Below are 23837 nucleotides of genomic sequence, written 5' to 3'. Positions count from 1 at the left end.
TAGTTATTACTTCGAAACAAAATACTTTTTTGGGGGGGGATTAATAAAGCTACATTATCATTTGGTTTATTGTCGCTGAGATAATATTTGGTTGTCAATGCAAAATAGACTACTTTTGATGCATTCGGAAATTATTCAGACCCCTTGACTTTTCCCACATTTTGTTACAGCCTTATTCTAAAATGGATTAAATAGTGTCCCCCTCCCTCAATCTCTACTCAATACCCCATGATGACAAAGCAAAAACAGTTGTTTTTTTTGGTCAACATTTTTGCAGTATGATGCTGCCACCACCATGCTTCACCGTCGGGATGGTGCCAGGTTTTCTCCAGAGCATCACATCGTGGTGGTTTCAATCTTCAATTTAAGAATGATCCATCCTGGTCTTGGGGACCTTCAATGCTGTAGAAATGTTTTGGTACCCTTCCCCAGATCTGTGCCTCAACACAATCATGTCTCGGAGCTCTACGGACAATTCATTCGACCTCATGGCTTGGTTTTTGCTCTGACATGCACTGTCATCTGTGGGACCTTTATATAGACAGGTGTGTGCCTTTCCAAATTCTGTCCAATCAACTGAAATATACCACAGGTGGAATCCAAGTTGTATAAACATCTCAAGGATGATCAATGGAAACAGGATGCACCTGAGCTCAATTTCGAGTCTCATTAGCAAAAGGTCTGAATATTTGTGAATAAGGTATTTTTTAAAACATTTGCATAAATGTCAACCTGTTTTCTCTTTGTCATTATGGAGTATTGTGTGTGGATAAATAAAAGGTCATCTATTTTAGAATAAGGCTGTAACGTAACAAGATGTGGAAAAAGCCAAGGGGTCTGAATACTTTCCGAAGGCACTGTAGATCAGACCAAGGAACCAAGCGAGTTGGTGGTAACAAAAACCCGCTTCATTGCCTACACAACACTGCACCCACGGCTGCGCAAGGAATGATCAGGCACATTAACATTTTCATGTGGCACGGGAGTATGTAGGAATTTCGGAGAGTAGTACAAGGAGCTGCCCCTTTTAGTGACAAAACGGCATTGCATCACTGCACTGCAAATGACGCTTTTCCATTGGGTGTATATACTGTATATACTCCTTTACCTGTCTGTACCCTGTGCTCATTTTTGGGTGGCACACTTCACCTGCCCCCCTCCCTTTCCTCCCCGGTGCCCTCCCCTACCTGGTTGTCACTAGTTAACACAGCCACAAAGTCTTATGGCTAAAGCCTGACCATTTATACCACTTTTCTTCTTAATCTGATTTCAAACCTAATCTTAACCTTAACCACATTGCTAACCTCATGCCTAACCCTAACCTTACATTTTTGTAGCCGATTTCGACTTTGTGGCTGCATTATCCCCCGGTCCCTCTGCCCTTTCGTTGCCCCCTGGCCATACTTGTGTGTCCCCTGGGTTCCCCCCCTCTGTCCTCTTACCCCCACGCTGCTCTGCACAGAGCCCATGATTATCTTTCAGTGGGAGCCTCTGTTTTGTGCTCTGATTTTAAAAAGGAGCAACATGTGGTCTGTGTGTGAGCCGGGCCATACAGACGCCGTTGGGGTAATGCTAACATTGCGTGCTTAATCATTTATGTCTGGGAGCCGGCACAAAGGCTTTGGGGGAAACACTGGGGTATTTATCAGCGAGCAGACACAAACACTGCCAAGATAACGGTCTGCCCTGGCTTAGTATGTCATGAACACGCTGCATGGGGAATAGGTGGCGGAATTGTCGGGAGTATTTTGGCCAACGGCAACAATCTTCAAGTCTTATCAATGTGAAGTTGGTACAGGAATAGTTTGGAAAACATGCGTCCTCTTTATGGGGTGTGGATGTGTTGCTATGGAGTGCGGTGGGCTCTGTTTGAATCAGTCCGACAGGTCACAGCCGAAGTCAAATGGACGTAAATGTACATTTTTATGTTGCTGTGCCTAAAGATACATGCAATATTGAATGGTTAGAGGCAGCCTCTTCATTTGGAATGTTTCTATTTGGGCTCCCTGCTGTGATCATCTCGTCCTCCTCCTCGTTCTCCTCCTGCGTCTGTCTGCTCCACTCGCTGCCAAGTAGGCTGTTTTTCTCTCCCAGTACAGCTCAGCCAATAGGAGAGCACTAGTCGCCCAATTGCTTGCCACTCAATGCCTTGTTGCCAGGACAACAGGAAGGCATGAGACCCACTTTACTTGAGCATTTTAAACTTGGTGTTGACTCTTTACTGAAAACAAGGAAAGGTCTTTTTTTCTCTCAGTAAAATTCCCCTCTGTCATGGTGCTCCTTTAGAATTAAATCCTTTACTTTCATCTCTTTCTTTCCTTTTATCCTGTCACACCATTGGCGTGAATTCATTTTAGTGGACATAACAAAGGCATTTATACAGAAGCTGCTTGTCAATTTATCTGTGTGATGCAAATAAATGTGTTTTGTCTTGTCAGGGAATCTTCTGAGTACATGGATTGTAAGCTATCCGGCAGGTCCACGTTTAGCGAACACACTATTCCAATGGAACTTCTACCCTGTCTTCCAGGTCTACAATGTTAGACGGCGATATGTTTTTCCTGGTCTTCATACTTCTGGTTTTACCCTCCTCCAGCATGAAAGGTGAGTTAATAAAAAATGTCTGTCAAGGGCATGATTTGGCTCTCATTCTGTCCCCGTGCCGCTCTCCCTCTCCCCACGCTGTCTTGCAGCATTTTTTAACAACTGCAGTGACAGGCTCTCAGACTGAGCTCTGGGAGAACTGAGGATTTCACACTGTCACTGTCTGGCTGGCTGGGGATACTTATTATTCTGCATCATCTACTTTAGTGTAGCTGCTAAATGATAAAACTCTCAAATCAAAAAGAGAAGAAAATGAGGAAGGTTGAATATACCAAAGCTCCTGCACGAAGATGACCACAATATGACCATGATATTCACAATGCCGAGCAGCCACACAGTATACTGGATGCCATTATTGATGGTTAAATGTGTTTTTCCTTTTCGGCTCTGTCCCATTTTGACTGTTTCCTGTGCAGATGAGGCGAGTGTGAGCGACTACGAGTGTGCGTGCGATGGGCCGTCATGCGACGGAGGAGACCGGTGTTTTGGTCAGCAGTGCTTCTCGGCCCTCACCGTCCAGAACGCCATTTCCGTCCAGCGGAAGGGATGCATTGTGGGCCGGAGCGAGGAGTCCATAAGTTGCGAAAGCCCCCCATCCCATAACCCGATGGTGGAGTGCTGCCATGGCGACCTTTGCAACATGAATGTCACAGTGGCAACACCAGCGAGAGGTGACACATTTATTCTCACGGGATTCATCACGCTCATGCTTTTATCCCGCCCTCAACGTAGGCTTAGCACTAGCAATGTGCTGACTCACAAACATTTCTACTACCGATACCGAAACGTAGGCTTAGCACTAGCAATGTGCTGACTCACAAACATTTCTACTACCGATACCGACCTACCTAAGCAGCACATCACCACTTTGCACATAGATCTAGCTAATGACACATTTTACATTCAGTGTGTTCATTTGTGTGAAGGCCATTTGGGGACATAAGTGAATAAACAACAACTACCAGAACATGTGTTATATTCTCTTCAATGATTGAGAATTACAAGCGTTTGTTGATTTCTCCGATCTCCTCTTTTTTTTCTTTTCTTTTTTTTAACAGATGAGGAAGTGATGCCTGCCTTGCAAGGCATTGAGTGTGTGTGTGAGGGGCGGTCGTGTGATGGCGGGGAGCGCTGTACGGGCCAGCAGTGTTTCTCCTCTGTCAAGATCAGTGACGGGTTTGTGGTTCACCAGAAGGGCTGCCTTCGGGATGACGACCAGGGGAGAGCCACCTGCGCCACCCCTCCTTCTCCCAGCCACATAGTCAAGTGTTGCCAGGGGCACCTGTGTAACCTGAACATCACTGTGGAAACACCAGCGAAAGGTAACCTACCACCCTGTTTTCACTGAAATCATTACTATGTATTTGAATGTTTTAGTATCTTGGCCTCACCGAAGCCTTCTCACTTTGTTTCATAATTCATTTAGATTTAATTAGTGGTACAGATAAGCATTAAATCAGCAATCAGCAGTTGAAACAATAACAGAGTACTCCCTGCCCCTTATCCCGGGTAAAAAGCTGTGGGATGGGGCACGAGAAATGTTACCACTCTCAAATTCATGAACAGCACTATAGGATGCAAGGACTGACCATCCATGGTATCATCATTATATTTTTGGAGGCTATAAAGTGTTTCTTTAGTTTACACACAGGAAAGCTAATGTTTATATGGGGAATAACTTGCTCCTGGGTGAAGCTTGCCCTAAGTACAGATCTAGTATCCGCTTCCCCCATTCTTAACCATTAGTGGGGAAAATTCTAAACTGACCTAAGATCAGCGTCTAGGGGCAACTTCACCCTACTGTCTTCCTGTTACCTGTATAGAGGATAAAGTGAAGTCTGCCGGCGAGCACGAGTGTGTGTGCGAGGGGCGCTCGTGTGCCACCGGGCGGCGCTGTGTAGGCCAGCACTGCTTCTCCAGTCTGACAGTCAGCGACGGAGCCCTGGTCTCCCAGAAGGGCTGCTTCAAGGTGTACGAGCAGAGCAGGATGACCTGCAAGACGCCGCCCTCCCGCGACCAGATCGTGGAGTGCTGCCAGGGCCACCTGTGTAACATGAATATCACCGTGGAGCTGCCTGTCATGGGTAAATAAATGCACTTGCGTCCCAAATGGAACCATATTCCCTGAGTAGTGGACTATATAGGGAATAGGGTGCCATTTGGGATCCTCTCTCAATGGCTCACATTAATTTATATGCATCCCTATTCTAATGAGAGGTCTGCGTGATGCACATTTGCATTCAAACCAAGGTTATTCATGCCAGGAAAACGAAAACATTTCTGTGCCATATGCTCTCGGTGATCTGCTGTCTCTAATGGATTCACTGACACGGTTCACAGGCAGGTGCTCAATTGATAAACCAGTGGTGACGAGGCGCTGTGATTTTTCTTTGGGATATACTTTTCTTACCCATTCATTCATGATGCTCTACCAGTTTTGCCTTATTGTCAGGCCAAGTGCAAACAGGACTCTAGGAATCCTCTTTTCCAATTAGGACTGTCTGTAACCGTCTATAAGGGTTAGTTCTGCCTGCGTTTAAGGTCCGAGGAAGGCTCATTCCATCCACTTGGCCATTCTCCAGCGAGGGCACCACGCCAGGGTGTGTGAAATTGTCTGCCATAGCCGTTTGCTGCACGGCCATCTATTGGTTTGCTTTTCAGGGTCGGTGATGGCGGTTACACCCGGAGCACCTCTACAGCAGAGGAGGGGAGAGTCTTGAGGGAAGAGACGGACGTTTGAATATTGTTTAGTCACGGTCTACTACCTCCTCTGTCCTCTCTGAGATTGTCAGCGTGGTTTGACACAGAGCTCTGGGGCAAAGCAGAACAGAGGACACTGAGATGCGTCCCAATTGGCACCCTATTCCCTACGGCAGTGGTTACCACATCCTGTCCACAAGTACACCCAACAGTATACATTTTATCCCCAGACAAACACACCACATTCAACTCAAGGGCTTGATGATTAGTTGACAAGTTGAGTCAGCTGTGCTTGCCTGGGGCCACAATAAAAATGTGTACTTTTAGGGGGGTTGGGAAACACTGCCCTACGTGGTGCACTCCTTTGGACCAGGACCCAAAGGTTAGTTTACTAGGGAATAGGGTGCCATATGAGACACAGACTAAATACCATGTATAGCTGTGGTCACCCAACTCTGTTCTATGAACCTCAATGACTACTCTCCCATCCCCAGTAAAAAGAGTTTGTGTATCCACGTTAGATATTTCAGCAAAAAAAAGAAATGTCCCTTTTTCAGGACCCTGTCTTTCAAAGACACAGATCATTCATTGTTAAGGGTTTTAACACTGTTTCCCATGCATGTTCAATGAACCATTAACCATTAATGAACATGCACCTGTGGAACGGTCATTAAGACACTAACAGCTTACAGGCAGTAGGAAATGAAGGTCACAGTTATGAAAACATAGGACACTAACAAGGCCTTTCTACTGACTCTGAAAAACACCAAATGAAAGATGCCCAGGGTCCCTGCTCATCTGTGTGAACGTGCCTTAGGCATGCTGCAAGGAGGCATGAGGACTGCAGATGTGGCCAGGGCAATAAATTACAATGCCCGTACTGAGAGACGCCAAAGACAGCGCTACACGGAGACAGGACGGACAGCTGATCATCCTCGCAGTGGCAGACCATGTGTAACAACACCAGGATTGGTACATCCGAACATCACACCTGCGGGACAGGTACAGGATGGCAACAACTGCCCGAGTTACACCAGGAACACGCAATCCCTCCATCAGTGCTCAGACTGTCCTCAATAGGCTGAGAGAGGCTGGACTGAGGGCTTGAAGGCCTGTTGTAGTAAGGCAGGTCCTCTCCAGACATCACCAGCATCAATGTCGCATATAGGCACAAACTCACCGTTGCTGGACCAGACAGGACTGGCAAAAAGTGCTCTTCCCTGACGAGTCAATGTTTTGTCTCACTAGGGGTGATGATCGGATTCACGTTTATCATCGAAGGAATGAGCCTTACACTGAGGCCTGTACTCTTGAGCGGGATCGATTTGGAGGCGGAGGGTCCGTCATGGTTTGGGGCGGTGTGTCGCAGCATCATCGGAATGAGCTTGTTGTCATTGCAAGCAATCTCAACGCTGTGCATTACAGGGAAGACATCCTCCTCCCTCGTGGTACCCTTCCTTTAGTCTCATCCTGACATGACCCTCCAGCATGACAATGCCACCAGCCATACTGCTCGTTCTATGTGTGATTTCCTTTTAAGACAGGAATGTCAGTGTTCTGCCATGGCCATCGAAGAGCCCGGATCTCAATCCCATTGAGCATGTCTGGGACCTGTTGGATTGGAGGGTGAGAGCTAGGACCATTCCCCCCCAAAAAATGTCCAGGAACTTGCAAGTGCCTTGGTGGAAGAGTGGGGTAACATCTCACAGCAACAACTGGCAAATCTGGTGCAGTCCATTAGGAGGAGATTCACTGCAGTACTTAATGCAGCTGGTGGCCACACCAGATACTGACTATTACTTTTGACCCCTCCCCCCTTTGTTCAGGGACACATTGTTCCATTTGTGTTAGTCACATGTCTGTGTAACTTGTTCAGTTTATGTCTCAGTTGTTGAATCTTGTTATGTTCATAAGTATTTACACATACGTTTGCTGAAAATCAACACAGTTGACAGTGAGAGGATGTTTCTTTTTTTGCAAATACATTTGAAGTCGGAAGTTTACGTACACTTAGGTTGGAGTCACTAAAACAAATTTTTCAACCATTCCACAAATTTCTTGTAAACAAACTATAGTTTTGGTAAGACGTTTTAGGACATCTACTTTGTGCATGACACAAGTAATTTTTCCAACAATTGTTTACAGACAGATTATTTCACTTATAATTCACTGTGTCACAATTCCAGTGGGTCAGAAGTTTACATGCACTAAGTTGACTGTGCCTTTTTTAAATAGCTTGGAAAATTCCAGAACATGTCATGGCTTTAGAAGCTTCTGATAGGCTAATTGACATCATTTGAGTCAATTGGAGGTGTACCTGTGGATGTATTTCAAGGCCTACCTTCAAACTCAGTGCCTCTTTGCTTGACATAATGGGAAAATCAAAGTAAATCAGCCAAGACCTCAGAAAAAAAGTGTAGACCAAATGCCTGAAGGTACCACATTCATCTGTACAAACAATAGTACCCAAGTATGAACAGCATGGGACCACGCAGCCGTCATACCGCTCAGGAAGGAGACGCGTTCTGTCTCCTAGAGATGAACTTACTTCGGTGCGAAAAGTGCAAATCAATCCCAGAACAACAGCAAAGGACCTTGTGAAGATGCTGGAGGAAACGGGTACAAAAGTATCTATTTCCACAGTAAAACGAGTCCTATATCGACATAACCTGAAAGGCCGCTCAGGAAGGAAGAAACCACTGCTGCAAAACCGCCATAAAAATAGCTAGACTACGATTTGCAACTGCACATGGGGACAAAGATTGTACTTTTTGGACAAATGTCCTCTGGTCTGATGAAAAAAAAAATAGAACTGTTTGGCCATAATGCCCATTGCTATGTTTGGAGCAAAAAGGGTGAGGCTTGCAAGCCGAAGAACACCATCCCAACTGTGAAGCACGGGGGTGGTAGCATCATTTTGTGAGGGTGCTTTGCTGCAGGAGGGACTGGTGCACTTCACAAAATAGATTGCATCATGAGGCACGAAAATGATGTGGATATATTGAAGCAACATCTCAAGACATCAGTCAGGAAGTTAAAGCTTGGTCGCCAATGGTTCTTCCAAATGGACGATGACCCCAAGCACACTTCCAAAGTTGTGGCAAAATGGCTTAAGGACAACACAGTCAAGGTATTGGAGTAGCCATCACAAAGCCCTGACCTCAATCCTATAGAAAATGTGTGGGCAGAACTGAAAAAAACGTGTGCGTGCAAGGAGTCCTACATACCTGACCCAGTTACACAAGCTCTGTCAAGAGGAAAGGGCCAAAATTCACCCAACTTATTGTGGAAGGCAACCCAAAACGTTTGACCCAAGTTAAACAATTTAAAGGCAATGCTACCAAATACTAATTGAGGCTATGTAAACTTCTGACCCACTGGGAATGTGATGAAAGAAAGAAATCTCTCTATTATTCTGACATTTTACATTCTTAAAATAAAGTAGTAATTTTTACTTTTTATTTTTACAGGAATTGTGAAAAACTGAGTGTAACTGTATTTGGCTAAGGTGTATGTAAACTTCCGACTTCAACTGTACACACACGTATGTGGACACCACTTCCAATTAGTGGATTTGGCTAAATCAAATCTTCTGTAAACTAACAAATGTTTCTAAAAACATTAAACTAACGAGTGAGTTACCCTAATTATATATTTTGTTGACAAGACCACCTTGACTTTTTCCTCATTTTGTTACAAAGTGGGATTATAAAGTGGATGAAATTGTGACTATTGTATAAAATCAAGCACACAGCCATGACATCTACATAGACACACATTGGCACTATAACGGCCTTACGGGGAGCTCAGTGACTTTCAACATGGCACCGTCATAGGATTCCACCTTTCCAACAAGTCGGTTCGTAAAATTTCTGCAACAGTAGAACTGCCCCGGCCAACTAAGTGCTGTTATTGTGAAGTGGAAACGTCTCGGCGCAACAACGGCTCAACAAACCATTTCTGTATGGACCTCGCTTTGTGCACGGGAGCATTGCCATGCTGAAGCAGGAAAGGGCCTTCCCCAAACTGTTGCCACAAATTTCAGGACACAGAATCGTCTAGAATGTCATTGTATGCACTAGCGTTAAGACCTCGAACCATGAAAAACATCCGCAGACCATTATTCTTCCTCCTCCAAACTTTACAGTTGGCACTATGCTTTGTAGCAGGTAGCATTCTCCTGGTATCCGCCAAACCCTGATTCGTCAGTCAGACTGCCAGATGGTGAAGCTTGATTTTAGCACTTCAGAGAACACGTTTCATCTGCTGTGGCGGTCACAAAATTCTGTGAGACGGTGATTTGTCAATCAAATTATTGACTCTTGATTAACAAACACATGTATTATCTCTTGGCTTCGATAAGCCACTGACGCATAACTTTTTGTAGTATTTTTCAGTAGAATCAAAAGGCGTACTCGGAGTTATCCTTATGTTAGGTCCTGATCTGGCTATGCCATATGGCTGTGGGCTTCACTCGTTTTTCTTAGAATTCTGTGGCATTTTATAGTATGAAGAATACAATTGAACAAAGCTGAATAAAATAAAGGATATTTTCTCCAAGATTTGAAGGAGTGCGTACGAGGCTATTTTGTTGAGCGGTTAACAAGGAAATCGGTACTCCTATATGCTTAATTTAGAGTTAATGTAACTTTAGTTCTTAAAACGTTGGGCTATATGTTTTGATTTTTAATAAATTGAAAGACAAGTTTGCACAGGCTGTACACACTTCATCAGTCTCTTATTCACAATTTGACAAGCACTTGATAATGCCTCAAATTTCCTGTTGACATCCCCTTTGTGTGGCTGTAATGCACCCCATTAATTAAATCAATGACGTTGTGCCCTTGGGCTAAATATAATCATTATAATTCCCTTCTCCCTGAGTGCTGAGTCCCCCGAAGCACCTCTCACTCACTTCTCTTCATCCATGTAATCGGGTCTTTCTCACAGGCTATAAGTGAAGATCGACACATCGGGGACATAGCGTCCTTATCCAATTCCAAGGTGCATATTGAAGATAATGGAAGAACTGTCCACATTTTGTCAGCAACAAGATGAGTAGGTCTAATGAACAGCAAAAGCACTCGCCTATGTCAATGTCCTTGCCCCCATAATACCAAAGTACTGTATGTACCTAGATGTTCTAATGAACTTAAACTCTTTTCTTTTCCTCGTAGCAGGCGACCTTCCCAACTACAGCTTGACTACACTGGCCATCGTCATCGTGGCTCCTGTCATCGTGCTCATCGTCCTCTCAGGCATCGCCATCCTGGTGTTCAGACGGATCCACCAGAACCAGATGGAGAGGCTGACGGCCCGGGAGGCGGAGTACGGCACCATAGACGGACTCATAGCCTCCAACGTGGGGGATAGCACACTGGCGGTGAGTAGGACATGATCATACTGCACCATACCAGGGCCCATGTTATCAGAATTTCAGAGTAGGAGAGCTTTACAAGGATCAGGTCCTGCCTGTCCATAATGTAATTTCATTATGATCTAAAAGTTAACTGATCCTCGATCAGCACTCTACTCTGAGAGGCTTTAGAAATATGGGCCAAGGTCTGGGATGGGCTGGGTGGGGAGCTGTGGTTTGAGTGGTTAGTCCACACAGTACAGCACTGAAAACATTTATGGACTCTCAAGCTATGTGATTATGTTGAGCAATTTTGTGTGCACTAGACTAGAGTGCGTGCTAGGTAGTCATGCACTCCATGTTCCTGGGTGTTCATGTAGTTGGCCTATATCAACTGTGCTGGGATTAATTTTCTGCCCTCTCAATTGGGAATGAAAGTATTTCTTCTACAAATGTGATGGAAAATGGGCATCTTGTTTTACCAGAGAAAATTGAGTCTTATCACGGATACACATGATTTCAACAAAATTGCTCGTTGTGTAGAATTTTTGCGTACTGTCGTGAAAGAATGCTTTGAGCTCGCAACTGTAATCAGTGATTGTTTGATAAACTTTGTTTGAAAATCCCATGAATTTAATTAAAAACTTTAAGGAAAACACTAAACACGTCTAGTGTTTACAGCAAAGCGTGACAACTGACCAGTATCCCTAAAAACAGTGGGCTAGAGGAAATACAGATTTTTGGATCTATTTCAAGCTATTTCCAAACCCATCACAGTACTTGGCAACGGAAACCCAAAATATGCTGCCGCAGAATGTTTGTTTCAGTGTAATTAATAAGTGCTTGGCAGCACCCAGAGGAAAGTTATTAGGAACAGTGGTGGCAGTCAAACATGTAAACACATTTCCTTAAAACACATGCAGGTCTCCCTCTCCCTAGGCACTGGGTGCCTAAGTCTGTGGTGATTATGATAATGCTGTGTCTGAATTTCCCCCCACTCCTCTCTCCCCTAACCCCCTTCTACCGAACAGCCCAGATCTGCCCTCCCACCAAACAGGGATGTTAAACTCACAACAAAATGACTTCTCATTTGGATTTACAGCTTCCATTTAGCATTCCTTTACCTGCTTTCACACAACTGTTGTTTTATGCATGAAGTATCTATCTCTTAAATGTTTCCATTTTTGTCCTCTCTGCTTGTTAGTGTTTTTCTCAGCCAAATCTGGAGTTGCTCAACACTGCTCCCTTGTGTCAGTCATGGTGCCCTGCAGAAGCCTGGAGATAAGATGCACATTAAAGGCTTAGCAGCATTGTGCCTGTTTGGAGTCTAGGGCTGGGATTACATCACATCTATCAGCCCCCTCAGCTCACTAATCACCAGGGACTGCTGTTGTTTACCAAGCAGAGGACTTTCTGCTGCTGCTCCAGGGAGGCCAGACACACAGACAGACCCAACCAACCAACAGGACCCTGAATAGCTTCTACCCCCAAGCCATAAGATTGCTTAATAGTTAACCAAATAGCTACCCAGACTATCTGCATTGACCCTTTTTGCAGTAACTCTTTTGACTTATTTACATACACTCCTGCTACTGTCTATCTATCCTGTTGCCTAGAAACGTTATCCCTACCTATATGTACATATCTACATCAATTACCTCGTACCCCTGCTTATCGACTCTATACACACACACACACACACACACACACACACACACACGGCTATATATATATATATATATATATATATATCTAGAGCCAAGTTATTGTTACCCATTGTGTATTTATTTATTTTTTAAATCCTCTGAATTGTTTGGAAGGGCCGGGTAAGTAAGCATTTCACTGTTAGTCTACACCTGTTCTTTACGAAGCATGTGACAAATAAAATTTGATTTGACAGACCGACGTCTCTGCAGTGTGGCCACTAACCAGACAGAGAGACGGCAAGAGAGCCCTTGGAGTCTGAGCAGTATGAACAACTCCCACTCCAATCAGGCTCCAACGAATCCCAGATGCTCTGCTATGTCCAGGGCTGGGACAGCTTTTTAATCTCGGGACTACCGGCACCCTCTGGATGCTGTTCATTTATTGGCTGTCCCTCCCCTTCTCTCAGGATTTGCTGGATCATTCGTGCACGTCGGGAAGCGGCTCCGGACTCCCCTTCCTAGTTCAGAGAACCGTCGCTCGACAAATCACACTCAACGAATGTGTGGGTCAGTATCCAATACAGTCTGTTCTCTCTTTGTTCAGTAGCTGTGGTGTACGTTTAGGATCAGGGCATCCATTTTATGCATGGATGTGGTTTTTGAGTAAAATGCCCCTTTAAGACATCTTAAAGTGAAGCACTGTTGGAACAGATTTGTTTTGCAAAACAGAGCCCGTGCTGTTCCCTGACCCTCAGAGTTTTTCTTAGTATAATTGTTTTGGAAGTGTTCTTAGTTTTCTTACAGCTCGGTCTGAAACCTGGCCAGAATGCCAAAGTAACTACCAACAAAAATATTTTTAACAAACATGTTTGGTTTCGTGTCAAATGGGGATGTAGTTCATGCAAAAGGTCAAGTTGAGTAAGATGACCAAAATAAAGGTACTGTGTTCCATTAACTAATGGTCTACAGTTTTGTGTAACACTGACTTTATAAAACCAATAACAATCTCTATGTACAGAGATTATCTGACTTTTGAGTTAGGAGGGGAACATTCCTGTTCTGTATTCCTGTCTTAGTTTGACTGGTTGATATTTTTCCACTGTATTTGATGAATGTCATTTGAGGCCAGATCTGTATTCCCAAAGCATCTCAAAGTGCCGATCTGGGATCAGGTCTCCCCTGCCCGTATCATTTTAATAATGATGATCTAAAACTGATCCTAGGTCAGCACTTCTGCTCGAAAAACATTACTTATGAAAGCAGGACTTGAGAATGTCTGCTGTTTTCTCATCTCTCCCCTGTTTCCCCCGCTATAGGTAAGGGGCGCTACGGTGAGGTTTGGCGAGGCCAGTGGCAGGGGGAGAGTGTGGCCGTGAAGATCTTCTCCTCCAGAGATGAGAAGTCCTGGTTCAGAGAGACTGAGATCTACAACACAGTGCTGCTGAGGCATGAGAACATCCTGGGTACGTACCTCCAGATACGCTCTGGGCGAAGCAACCCAGCCTGACAGGAGCTGGTCTATATTGGGCAAATCCAAACTCCCACTAAAGTGGAATGTTTTTTTTAGTGTTTTTTTTACTTAGTCCTGCATTGGTGTCAATGGAAGACTAAGTAAACATTTGACCTGTGGGAGTTAGGATTCACCCCATCTGTCTGGCAATGTTTTTTTATTTTAGTGAAAAAATATCTGTCATATTGAATATGAAGAAATACCTTTCCCAGCTTTTCCCTGGGCTCTAATATGTGTGTGTCGGTCTGTGTGTGTCCTTGACTGCAGGCTTCATCGCTTCGGACATGACTTCCCGAAACTCGAGTACACAGCTGTGGCTAATCACCCACTTCCACGAGATGGGCTCCCTGTACGACTACCTGCAGCTGAGCACCCTAGACACAGCCAGCTGTCTGCGCATGGCTTTGTCTATCGCCAGCGGCCTGGCACACCTCCACGTGGAGATCTTCGGCACCCAGGGCAAGCCGGCCATCGCCCACCGAGACCTCAAAAGCAAAAACATACTCGTCAACAAGAACGGCCAGTGCTGCATCGCCGACCTGGGTAAGAGCATAGTGTTGTGGATATAAAGCATACTGTGTGCGTTCAGTCAAGATTTGTATTGGTTGTCAGAGGCGGCTGATGGGATGAGCTATAGAAGGACGGGCTCATTGTAATGGTTGGAATGGAATAAATGGAACGGTATCAAACGTAGAAACCACATTTGACTCGTTCCATCTATTCCATTCCAGCTATTACAGTGAGCCTGTCCTCCTATAGCTCTTCCAACCAGCCTCCACTGGTTGTTGTTCATTTAGATGTTGTAAATTAAAATAATGTGACTGATTTCTGTTGTGGCCATATGATATATTGGTGGTAATAGGGCCTCCCGAGTGGGGCGGTGGTCTAAGGCACTGCCTTTCAGTGCTAGCTGTGCCACTAGAGATACTGGTTCGAGTTCAGGCTCTGTCACAGCCGGCCGCGACCATAGATACTCGGCGCACAATTGGCCCGGATTAGGGGAGTGCTTGGCCGGCCAGGATGTCCTTGTACCATCACGCTCTAGTGACTCTTGTTTCCTCCAGCACATTGGTGTGGCTGACTTCCGGGCTAAGGGGACATTGTGTCAAGAACCAGTGCGGTTTGGTTGGGTTGTGTTTCGGAGGACGCATGGCTCTCGACCTTCGCCTCTCCCAAGTCCGTACTGGAGTTGCAGCGATGGGACAAGACTGTAACTACCAATTGGATACCATGGAATTGGGGAGAAAAAGGGATAAAAAATAACATTTAAACTGTCACCAAAGTTCTTGGGAGCTATCTAACTTCAAAGTTTGGATCACTTGACGCAGTTGCTGGGACTGCTGGTCTCTAGCCTAGCAGCTAGCTAGCTGCATATCAAGCAAGTTTTCTTGAATGCAGCCCGTGACACAGTTAGCCATTTGTGGCTGGGACCACAGGTTGTCCCGGGTTTGTGGCTGTCTACATCCCTGCTGTTATGTTATTTTCAATTTTCCCCGTGACCTGCCCTATCTGGAACTGCGAGGAGATACAGCATAACCTCCGTTGCTTGCTACCATGACAAAGACCAAAGCCGGAACTATTTGGTATTGTATTAGGATCAGCAGCTACTCTTCCTGGGGACACGCAAAACTTGAAACATAATACAGAATTACATAATACAGAACATCATTAGAACAGCTCAAGGACAGAACTACATACATCCCATTTTTAAAAAGGCACACGTAGCCTACATATCAATGCATACACACAAACTATCTAGGTCAAATAGGGGAGAGGCGTTGTGCCGTGAGGTGTTGCTTTATCTGTTTTTTGAAACCAGGTTTGCTGTTTATTTGAGCAATATGAGATGGAAGCAAATGTCATGCAATAAGGGCTCTATACTTTGTTTTCTTGAGTTTGTTCTGGATTTGGGGACTATGAAAAGACCCCTGGTGGCATGTCTGGTGGGATAAGTGTGTGTGTGTGTGTGTCAGAGCTGTGTGTAAGTTGACTATGCAAACAATTTGGGATTTTCAACACATTAATATTTATTATAAAAAGAAGCGATGCAGTCAGTCTCTCCTCAACTCTTAGCCAAGGGAGACATGCGTAGCATTTATATCAGCCCTCTGATTACAATTAAGAACGAAACATGCCGCTCTGTTCTGGGCCAGCTGCAGCTTAACTAGGTCTTTCCTTGCAGAACTGGACCACACGCCTGGACAATAATCAATATTAGGCTAAACTAGAGCCTGCAGGACTTGCTTTTTGGAGTGTGGTGTCAAAAAAGCAGAGCATCTCTTTATTACGGCTAGACCTCTCCCCATCTGTGCAACCATTGAATCTATATGTTTTGACCATGACAGTTTACATTCTAAGGTAACGCCAAGTAATTTAGTCTCCTCAACTTGTTCAACAGCCACACCATTCATTACCAGATTCAGCTGAGGTCTAGCACTTAAGGAGTGATTTGTACCAAATACAATGCTCTTAGTTTTAGAGATGTTCAGTAATGGTTTATTACTGGCCACCCATTCCAAAACTGACTGCAACTCTTTAAGGATTTCAGTGACTTCTTTAGCTGTGGTTGCTGATGCGTATATGGTTGACTCATCATCAGCATACATGGACACATGCTTTGTTTTAATGCCAGTGGCAGGTCATTGGTAAAAATAGAAAAGATTAGAGGGCCTAGAGAGCTGCCCTGCGGTACACCACACTTTAAATGTTTGACATTAGAGAAGCTTCCATTAAAGAAAAACCTTCGTTCTATTAGATAGCTCTGAATCCACGATATGACAGAGGTTGAAAAGCCATAGCACTTAAGTTTTTTCAACAACCGGTTATGGTCAATAATATCAAAGGCTGCACTGAAATCTAACAGTACAGCTCCCACAATCTTCTTATTATCGATTTCTCTCAACCAACCATCAGTCATTTGTGTCGGTGCAGTACATGTTGAGTGCCCTTCTCTATAAGCATGCTGAAAGTCTGTTGTTAATTTGTTTACAGAGAAATAGTATTGTATTTGGTCAAACACATTTTTTCCCAACAGTTTGCTAAGAGCTGGCAGCATGCTTATAGTTCTGCTGTTAAAACCAGTAAAAGCCGCTTTACCACTCTTGGGTAGCGGAATTACTTTGGCTTCCCTCCAGGCTTGAGGACAAAGACTTTCCTCTAGGCTCAGATTAAAAATATGACAGGAGTGGTTATAGAGTCAGCCACCATCCTCAGTAGCTTTCCATCTAAGTTGTCAATGCCAGGAGGTTTGTCATTATTGATCGTTAACAATCATTTTTCCACCTCTCCCACACTAACTTTACAAAATTCAAACTTGCAATGCTTTTCTTTCATTATTTGTTTTTTATGCATGAATATAATTGCTCACTGTTTGTCGTGGGCATTTCCTGCCTAAGTTTGCCCACTTTGTCAATGAAATAATCATTGAAATAATTGGCAACATCAAATGGCTTTGTGATGAATAAGCCATCTGATTCGATGAAAGATGGGGTTGAATTTGTCTTTCTGCCCATAATTTAATTAGAAGTACTCCAACATTTTTTCCATCATTCTTTGTATCATTGATCTTGGCTTCATAATAAAGTTTCTTCTTTTTGTTGAGTTTAGTCACATAATTTCTCAATTTGCAGTAAGTAAGGCAGTCGGATGTCCAGCCAGACTTATTAGCCACTCTTTTTGCCCCATCTCTTTCAACCATACAGTTTTTCAATTATTCATCAATACATGGAGCCTTAACAGTTCTAACAGTCAGTTTCTTAACAGGTGCATGTTTATCAATAATTGGAAGAAGCAATTTCATAAATTCATAAAATGCAGCATCTGGATGCTCCTCGTTAATCACACAGCAAAATATTTTGTAATGATCTCTTACGCACAATTTTAGGCCCAGCTGTTGGAACTTTGGCTTTCCTGGATATAGCCACTATACTGTGATCACTGTATCCAATGGGTACAGATACAGCTTTAGAGCAAAGTTCTACAGCATTATTGAAAATGTGATCGATACATGTGGATGATCTTGTTCCTGTATGTAGTGTTTGTAAACACTACAGTGTAGGTTGATTTAATAACCTGAACCAACTCATCTTCCATCTTATATGCATTGACATGTAGACTACGTGTGCCTTTTTTAAATAAATGTATGTAGTTCTGTCCTTGAGCTGTTCTTGTCTATTGATGTTCTGTATTTTGTCATTCTGTATTAGGTTTTGTGTGGACCCCAGGAAGAGTAGCTGCTGCTTTTGTAACAGCTAATGGGGATCCTAATAAAATACCAAATACCAAACCACTCCAACCCTCTTCCCTCATCTACCCTGTTTTTTTTAGCACATTAGAGGAAGAACGGAGCAGGAAGCTCTTTAAGCCTTAACCAAACATGCATTAAGGAGCACTCATGTCCCAAACTCAAAGTTCTCGGTGCCAATGATAAGTGAGTAATTTCAGGTAGCTCTGACTACTCATGGAGACTACTCCTAAGATCACGACCGTCATCCCTTTTAAGTTGTTTATGAGCTGCATTCTGCTCACAAACAGGATGTTGACAAGTTTTTGTTGTGATTACGATCGTGGCGTAATTTGATGTTGGATAAATGTGGTTGTTTTAAACAAGTGTTTTTTTCCAATGCTATTTTAATCACGTCCACCAGAGGACAGTATACTGTGCTTCAGATATATTTAGTTAATAGGGACAATCATTTTGGTACATAGACGCCATATTTTGAATCCTTTTAATGATAATAAAAATATTTTCTGGCCTAGGTCTTGCTGTGATGCATTTCCAAGACACAAACGAGTTAGATGTGGGCAACAACCCGAAAGTGGGCACGAAGCGCTACATGGCCCCAGAGGTCTTGGACGACTCCATCCAGATGGACTGCTTTGAGTCCTTCAAGAGAGTGGACATCTGGGCCTTTGGCCTGGTCCTGTGGGAGATTGCAAGGAGCACGGTCAGCAACGGTCAGTACAATACACGTTGAATGGTTTCTTCTGTTCTCTCTCACTCCTTTCCTCATTGACCATCAAATCAAAGTTGATTTGTCATATGCATAGAATACAGTGTAGTGGACACAGTGCAATGAAACACTTACTTGCTAGCTCTCATCTAAAACAGTGCAGCAACTATAACAAGTGGTCAGTAAAAATGTAGAATTAAAAACAAACATTTTAGAATGTCATACATTTAGGGCTATTTGATAAAGCATGTTAAACATGTCATGTAGTAGTTCAATCATACAGAGCTTCTGTAGGTACCTTTCTGTTAACTGCCTGTCTGCATATGCATGCTGTTCCTGGAATAGTCTCAAATGTCCCTGTCAGAGCGTAATCAAAACCTATCATAATACAGTTGAAGTCGGAAGTTTACCTACACTTTCGCCAAATACATTTAAACTCAGTTTTTCACAATTCCCAACAGTTAACCCCTAGTAAAAAAATCCCTGTCTTAGGTCAGTTAGGATCACCTCTTTATTTTAAGAATGTGAAAGGTCAAAGTAATAGTGTAGAGTGATTAATTTCAGCTTTTATTTCTTTCAGTGGGTCAGAAGTTTACATACTCAATTAGTATTTGGTAGCATTGCCTTTAAATTGTTTAACTTGGGTCAAACGTTTCAGGTAGCCTTCCACAGGCTTCCCACAATAAGTTGGGTGAATTTTGGCCCATTCCTCCTGTCAGAGCTGGTGTACCTGAGTCCGGTTTGTAGGCCTCCTTGCTCGCACACGCTGTTTCAGTTCTGCCCACACATTTCTATAGGAATGAGGTCAGCGCTTTGTGATGGCCACTCCAATACCTTGACTTTGTTGTCCTTAAGACATTTTTCCACAACTTTGGAAGTTATGTTGGGGTCATTGTCCATTTGGAAGACCCATTTGCGTCCAAGCTTTAACTTCCTGACTGATGTCTTGAGATGTTGCTTCATAATATCCACATTTTTCTTTCCTCATGGTGCCATCTATTTTGTGAAGTGCACCAGTCTCTCCTGCAGCAAAGCACCCCCACAACATGATGCTGCCACCCCCGTGCTTCGCGGTTGGGATGGTGTTCTTCGGCTTGCAAGCTTCCCCCTTTTACCTCCAAACATAACTATGGTCATTATGGCCAAATAGTTCTATTTTTTTTTCATCAGACCAGAGGACATTTGTCCAAAAAGTACGATCTGCACTTGCAAACCGTAGTCTGCCTTTTTTATGGCGGTTTTGGAGCAGTGGTTTCTTCCTAGCTGAGCTGCCTTTCAGGTTATGTCGATATACTCGTTTTACTGTGGATATAGATACTTTTGTACCCGTTTCCTCCAGCATCTTTACAAGGTCCTTTGCTGTTGTTCTGGGATTGATTTGCACTTTTCGCACTGAAGTACGTTCATCTTTAGGAGACAGAATGCATCTAATTCCTGAAAGGTATGACGGCTCTGTGGTCCCACGGTGTTCATACTTGGGTACTATTGTTTGCACAGATGAATGTGGTACCTTCAGGTGTTTGGAAATTGCTCCCAAGGATGAACCAGACTTGTGGAGGTGTACAATTATTTTTCTGAGGTCTTGGCTGATTTTCTTTTGATTTTCCCATGATGTCAAGCAAAGAGACATTGAGTTTGAAGGTAGGCCTTGAAATACATTAACAGGTACACCTCCAATTGACTCAAATGATGTCAATTAGCATATCAGAAGCTTTTAAAGCATGACATCATTTTCTGGAATTTTCCAAGCTGTTTAAAGGCACAGTCAACTTAGTGTATGTAAACGTCTGACCCACTGAAATTGTGATACAGTGAAATAATCTGTCTGTAAGCAATTATTGAAAAAATTACTTGTCATGCACAAAGTAGATGTCCTAACCGACTTGCCAAAACTATAGTTAGTTAACAAGAAATTTGTGGAATGGTTGAAATACGAGTTTTAATGACTCCAACCTAAGTGTATGTAAACTTCTGACTTCAGCTGTATGTAGAACATAATGTCCAGCTGGATTTGAGAATTGATTCCTCCACTTTTAGAGGAAGTGTTTAGCAATCTAATAGCAAGACCGCTGTATCACTTTGCTAAGTTGTATTGACCATTGGCAGAACAAGTCGAGGATTAAAATCAACAGTCTCATTGAGGAAATGAGTGAATGTGACGTCAGGGGAGAAGTCTCCCCCATGTCTGTGGTCTAGTCTGGGACTAGAGGCACTGGCATCTTATCTGAAATGGATCTTGCTTTCTCCACACAGTTAAATTGCTTACTTTCCCCATGGGTTTCCACCTAGTACATAAGTAGCAAGTGAGAACTATGCAAACAAAGTACCTTGTTAGCAATTTTATGTGCTATTTCTCGTATTTTGTGACACTTAAAAAAAATGCTGTCAAATTAAGTAGGATGGAATACAGTATAAAACCCCCATTCGGCAGATTTTATGGATATTTCTGTCATGTATTTTTCCTATTCTCTGTTACACTTGCATATTGCCCAATATTAAAATTCCCGTGCCGATTAATGTGAGATCTCATTGACATTTATATGTTGTGTATTCTCCAACACACTCCGCGTAGGCATTGTAGAGGACTACAAGCCTCCCTTCCATGACGCGGTGCCCAGCGACCCCAGCTTTGAAGACATGAAGAAGGTGGTGTGTGTGGACCAGCAGAGACCCAACATCCCCAACAGATGGTTCTCAGACCCAGTGAGTACAGAGATGAGACAAGCAGAGGTGGAGAGAGAACTAGCTAATATGTTTTCATAAAGAATATGAGCCTGTCCAAATCTCTCTCTTTATAAACAGTGCAGCATTTTGCACAATCTGCTAGGTTGTCCTTTCTCATCAGACGGTTACTTGTCTCTGTAAACAGCCTGTCAACCGCATTTCCCAGCTCCATTGAAAACATAATACGGTCTGATTGGCAGTTAAAATCTTTTGTGCTCAGAATTCATTTTTGCTTAGAATTCTAGCCTTTTTTATATTACTCAATCTGATATTTGTTCTTTTCGCTGCACCTGTGATAACATCTGCAATTCTGTGTATTGGACAAAAGCTTTTTTTAATTTGATTTTAAGAATAATTGCTTTACCCTTTGCTTTGCGGAACTATACACTTTCACACTTGATTTTTTAAAGTGAACTTTAATGGATTTTTAACTCTTATTTCCTCTTGCTTTCCAGACTTTAACGTCCATCGCAAAACTTATGAAGGAGTGCTGGTACCAGAATCCATCCGCCAGATTAACGGCGCTACGCATCAAAAAGACTCTGACAAAAATCGACAACTCTCTGGACAAAATTAAAACGGACTGTTGAGCTTCTTCCTTGTTGGTGCGCAGGGAGAGGAGACCTAAAGGCCTTTAAAGACATCCAGCAGGCAGTTCGGTTCCCCTGGACAACACACAGGAGAAAATGGACTGGTTGAGCTCAGTGCTCTTAAAGTGGCACGTTTGTATTTATTTTAAACACTTGGTGGGACAAATTTTGGCATCCAAAGATGGCTTACAGGGCATTTAAGACTGCCAATAGTCTTGGATATTAGGTGACTATCCCTTTTTAAGATATAGGAATATTGAACTAATAGTCACATTCTTCAAGGAAGAAACTGTTACCTGGGCATTTGAGTATTGTATATCGCTTTAGAGCTGCCGATTTTCTGAGAAATGTCTGAACATATTTAATTTAGCAATATTGGCCGTGCTTTATTGCTGTTATTGCACTAGCGATCTTTGCATTCCTGGCTTGCACTGTCGCTGATGCATTTGGAGAAAAGAAACAACTTGCCAAAAAATGTTATGTTTTATAGTTCACACAAACTCCAGTAATCAGAATGAGGGGAGAGAAGAAAAAAAAGTTAAGTTCTACTTTGACTGCATCGCTCTTGCACTGCTGTTTACAATATTGTTAGAACAATTCTCTTGGTATTTCATCCAACCTGTAACGTATTTAGCTAACACACTGTGTTGTAGAATTGTGCTGCAGACAGTTATAGCCACTCTTTACTCCTTACTTTGGCGACGTCGTCTAATGTGTCCTGTCACAGAAACGTTTTATATCACCATACATTTCACATTTGTGTACCTGTTTTTTGTTTGGTTGTTTCATCAGCTTAATTGAGACAAATGTTAAAAGAGCAAATAAAAATATTTACTAGATGACGCTGAACTCGATTCATACGGGAGCAGAAGTTATGCCTGTAAAGTTGTATCGTCTTAATTTGTGCATTGTCAAAGTAATTGAAGTCAAACTTCAGCCTTTTTTTCTTTCTTTTTTTACATTTTATATCAAGTAGTGATTTCTATGAATTAAATAGAGAAAAAAAACACAGATGCTCTCTGTCTCATCTGTCAGTTACAACATCAAATGAACCCTTTTTCCCCTCATCAAAACATATGCCCCACATTATTTGCCCACTGCGGAGCTCTGCACATCTACCTAAACTTGAACTTTTTTACATGCCGTGATATGTTTGCAAAATTCTGGAAACCTTCCAAAATCCCCAGGTTTTTCCAGAAATGACAGTTGGAAGATTCCCAGAATTTAGGTCGGAATAAACAGTAAATCTGGAATACTCCAACCAGAATTGCTGGAAATTCTGGGAAGTTTGTGAACGTTACCATAGTTTTGCAACTATGTCAGGATAAGCAAAGTATTAGGTGGTGAGTATTAGCATTGGTTGTTATGCAAATCCAGAGCGCATTTTAATTTCCTCAGCTTTGCATATTTTCCTTTGTCCTCCCGGACTAGACAGTTCCTTTGCCTTGGCATAGTGCAGCCCCTAAAGTCTTACTGACCTGCAGCAGAGATGTAAGCTGCTCACTGCACAAAGGAACTTTTCTTGTGTCCAGCTTGTCGACTACGAAACAAATAATGAAATGCAGCAAAGTATGTAGGGCATGTTAATCCATTTCCATATTAAACACAGCTCAATCTCGGTTGTAAAATGCAACAAATACATTTTCATTTGGGAAATGTCAGAGGGTAATCTAGGCCCTAATGACTAAATTGAACTGCTTAAATTGTGGCGCAGTTGCCCGAAGAGAAACAAAAGGCAAGTCTAGAATGGTACAG

The 23837-nt window shown here is 43.0% G+C and overlaps 1 protein-coding gene across 6 annotated transcripts in view; it reads left to right on the top strand.

Moving 5' to 3' along the window:
* Positions 1-23091, top strand: part of LOC112234149 (activin receptor type-1-like) — a 36429-nt gene extending 13338 nt beyond the window's left edge. For 3 of the 6 annotated variants that reach the window (XM_024402166.1, XM_024402162.2, XM_024402165.2), the window contains exons 2-12: positions 2531-2604; positions 3021-3275; positions 3663-3926; positions 4428-4688; positions 10482-10687; positions 12774-12873; positions 13623-13769; positions 14084-14359; positions 18575-18772; positions 21341-21471; positions 21948-23091. In XM_024402166.1, the coding sequence (XP_024257934.1) occupies positions 2538-2604; positions 3021-3275; positions 3663-3926; positions 4428-4688; positions 10482-10687; positions 12774-12873; positions 13623-13769; positions 14084-14359; positions 18575-18772; positions 21341-21471; positions 21948-22082 (2040 nt within the window). In that variant the 5' untranslated portion in view covers positions 2531-2537 and the 3' untranslated portion in view covers positions 22083-23091. Of the gene's footprint in view, positions 1-2438; positions 2605-3020; positions 3276-3662; positions 3927-4427; positions 4689-10481; positions 10688-12773; positions 12874-13622; positions 13770-14083; positions 14360-18574; positions 18773-21340; positions 21472-21947 lie in introns of all 6 variants that reach the window. The other 3 variants (XM_024402163.2, XM_024402164.2, XM_024402167.2) reach the window with 2 other exon arrangements.
* Positions 23092-23837: the final 746 nt, after the last annotated feature.

This window comes from Oncorhynchus tshawytscha, linkage group LG03 (assembly GCF_018296145.1).
Source record: "Oncorhynchus tshawytscha isolate Ot180627B linkage group LG03, Otsh_v2.0, whole genome shotgun sequence".
NCBI lineage: Eukaryota > Metazoa > Chordata > Actinopteri > Salmoniformes > Salmonidae > Oncorhynchus > Oncorhynchus tshawytscha.
The sequence above is the reverse complement of the archived record's forward strand: the minus strand, read 5'-3'. Positions and strand labels throughout refer to the sequence as shown.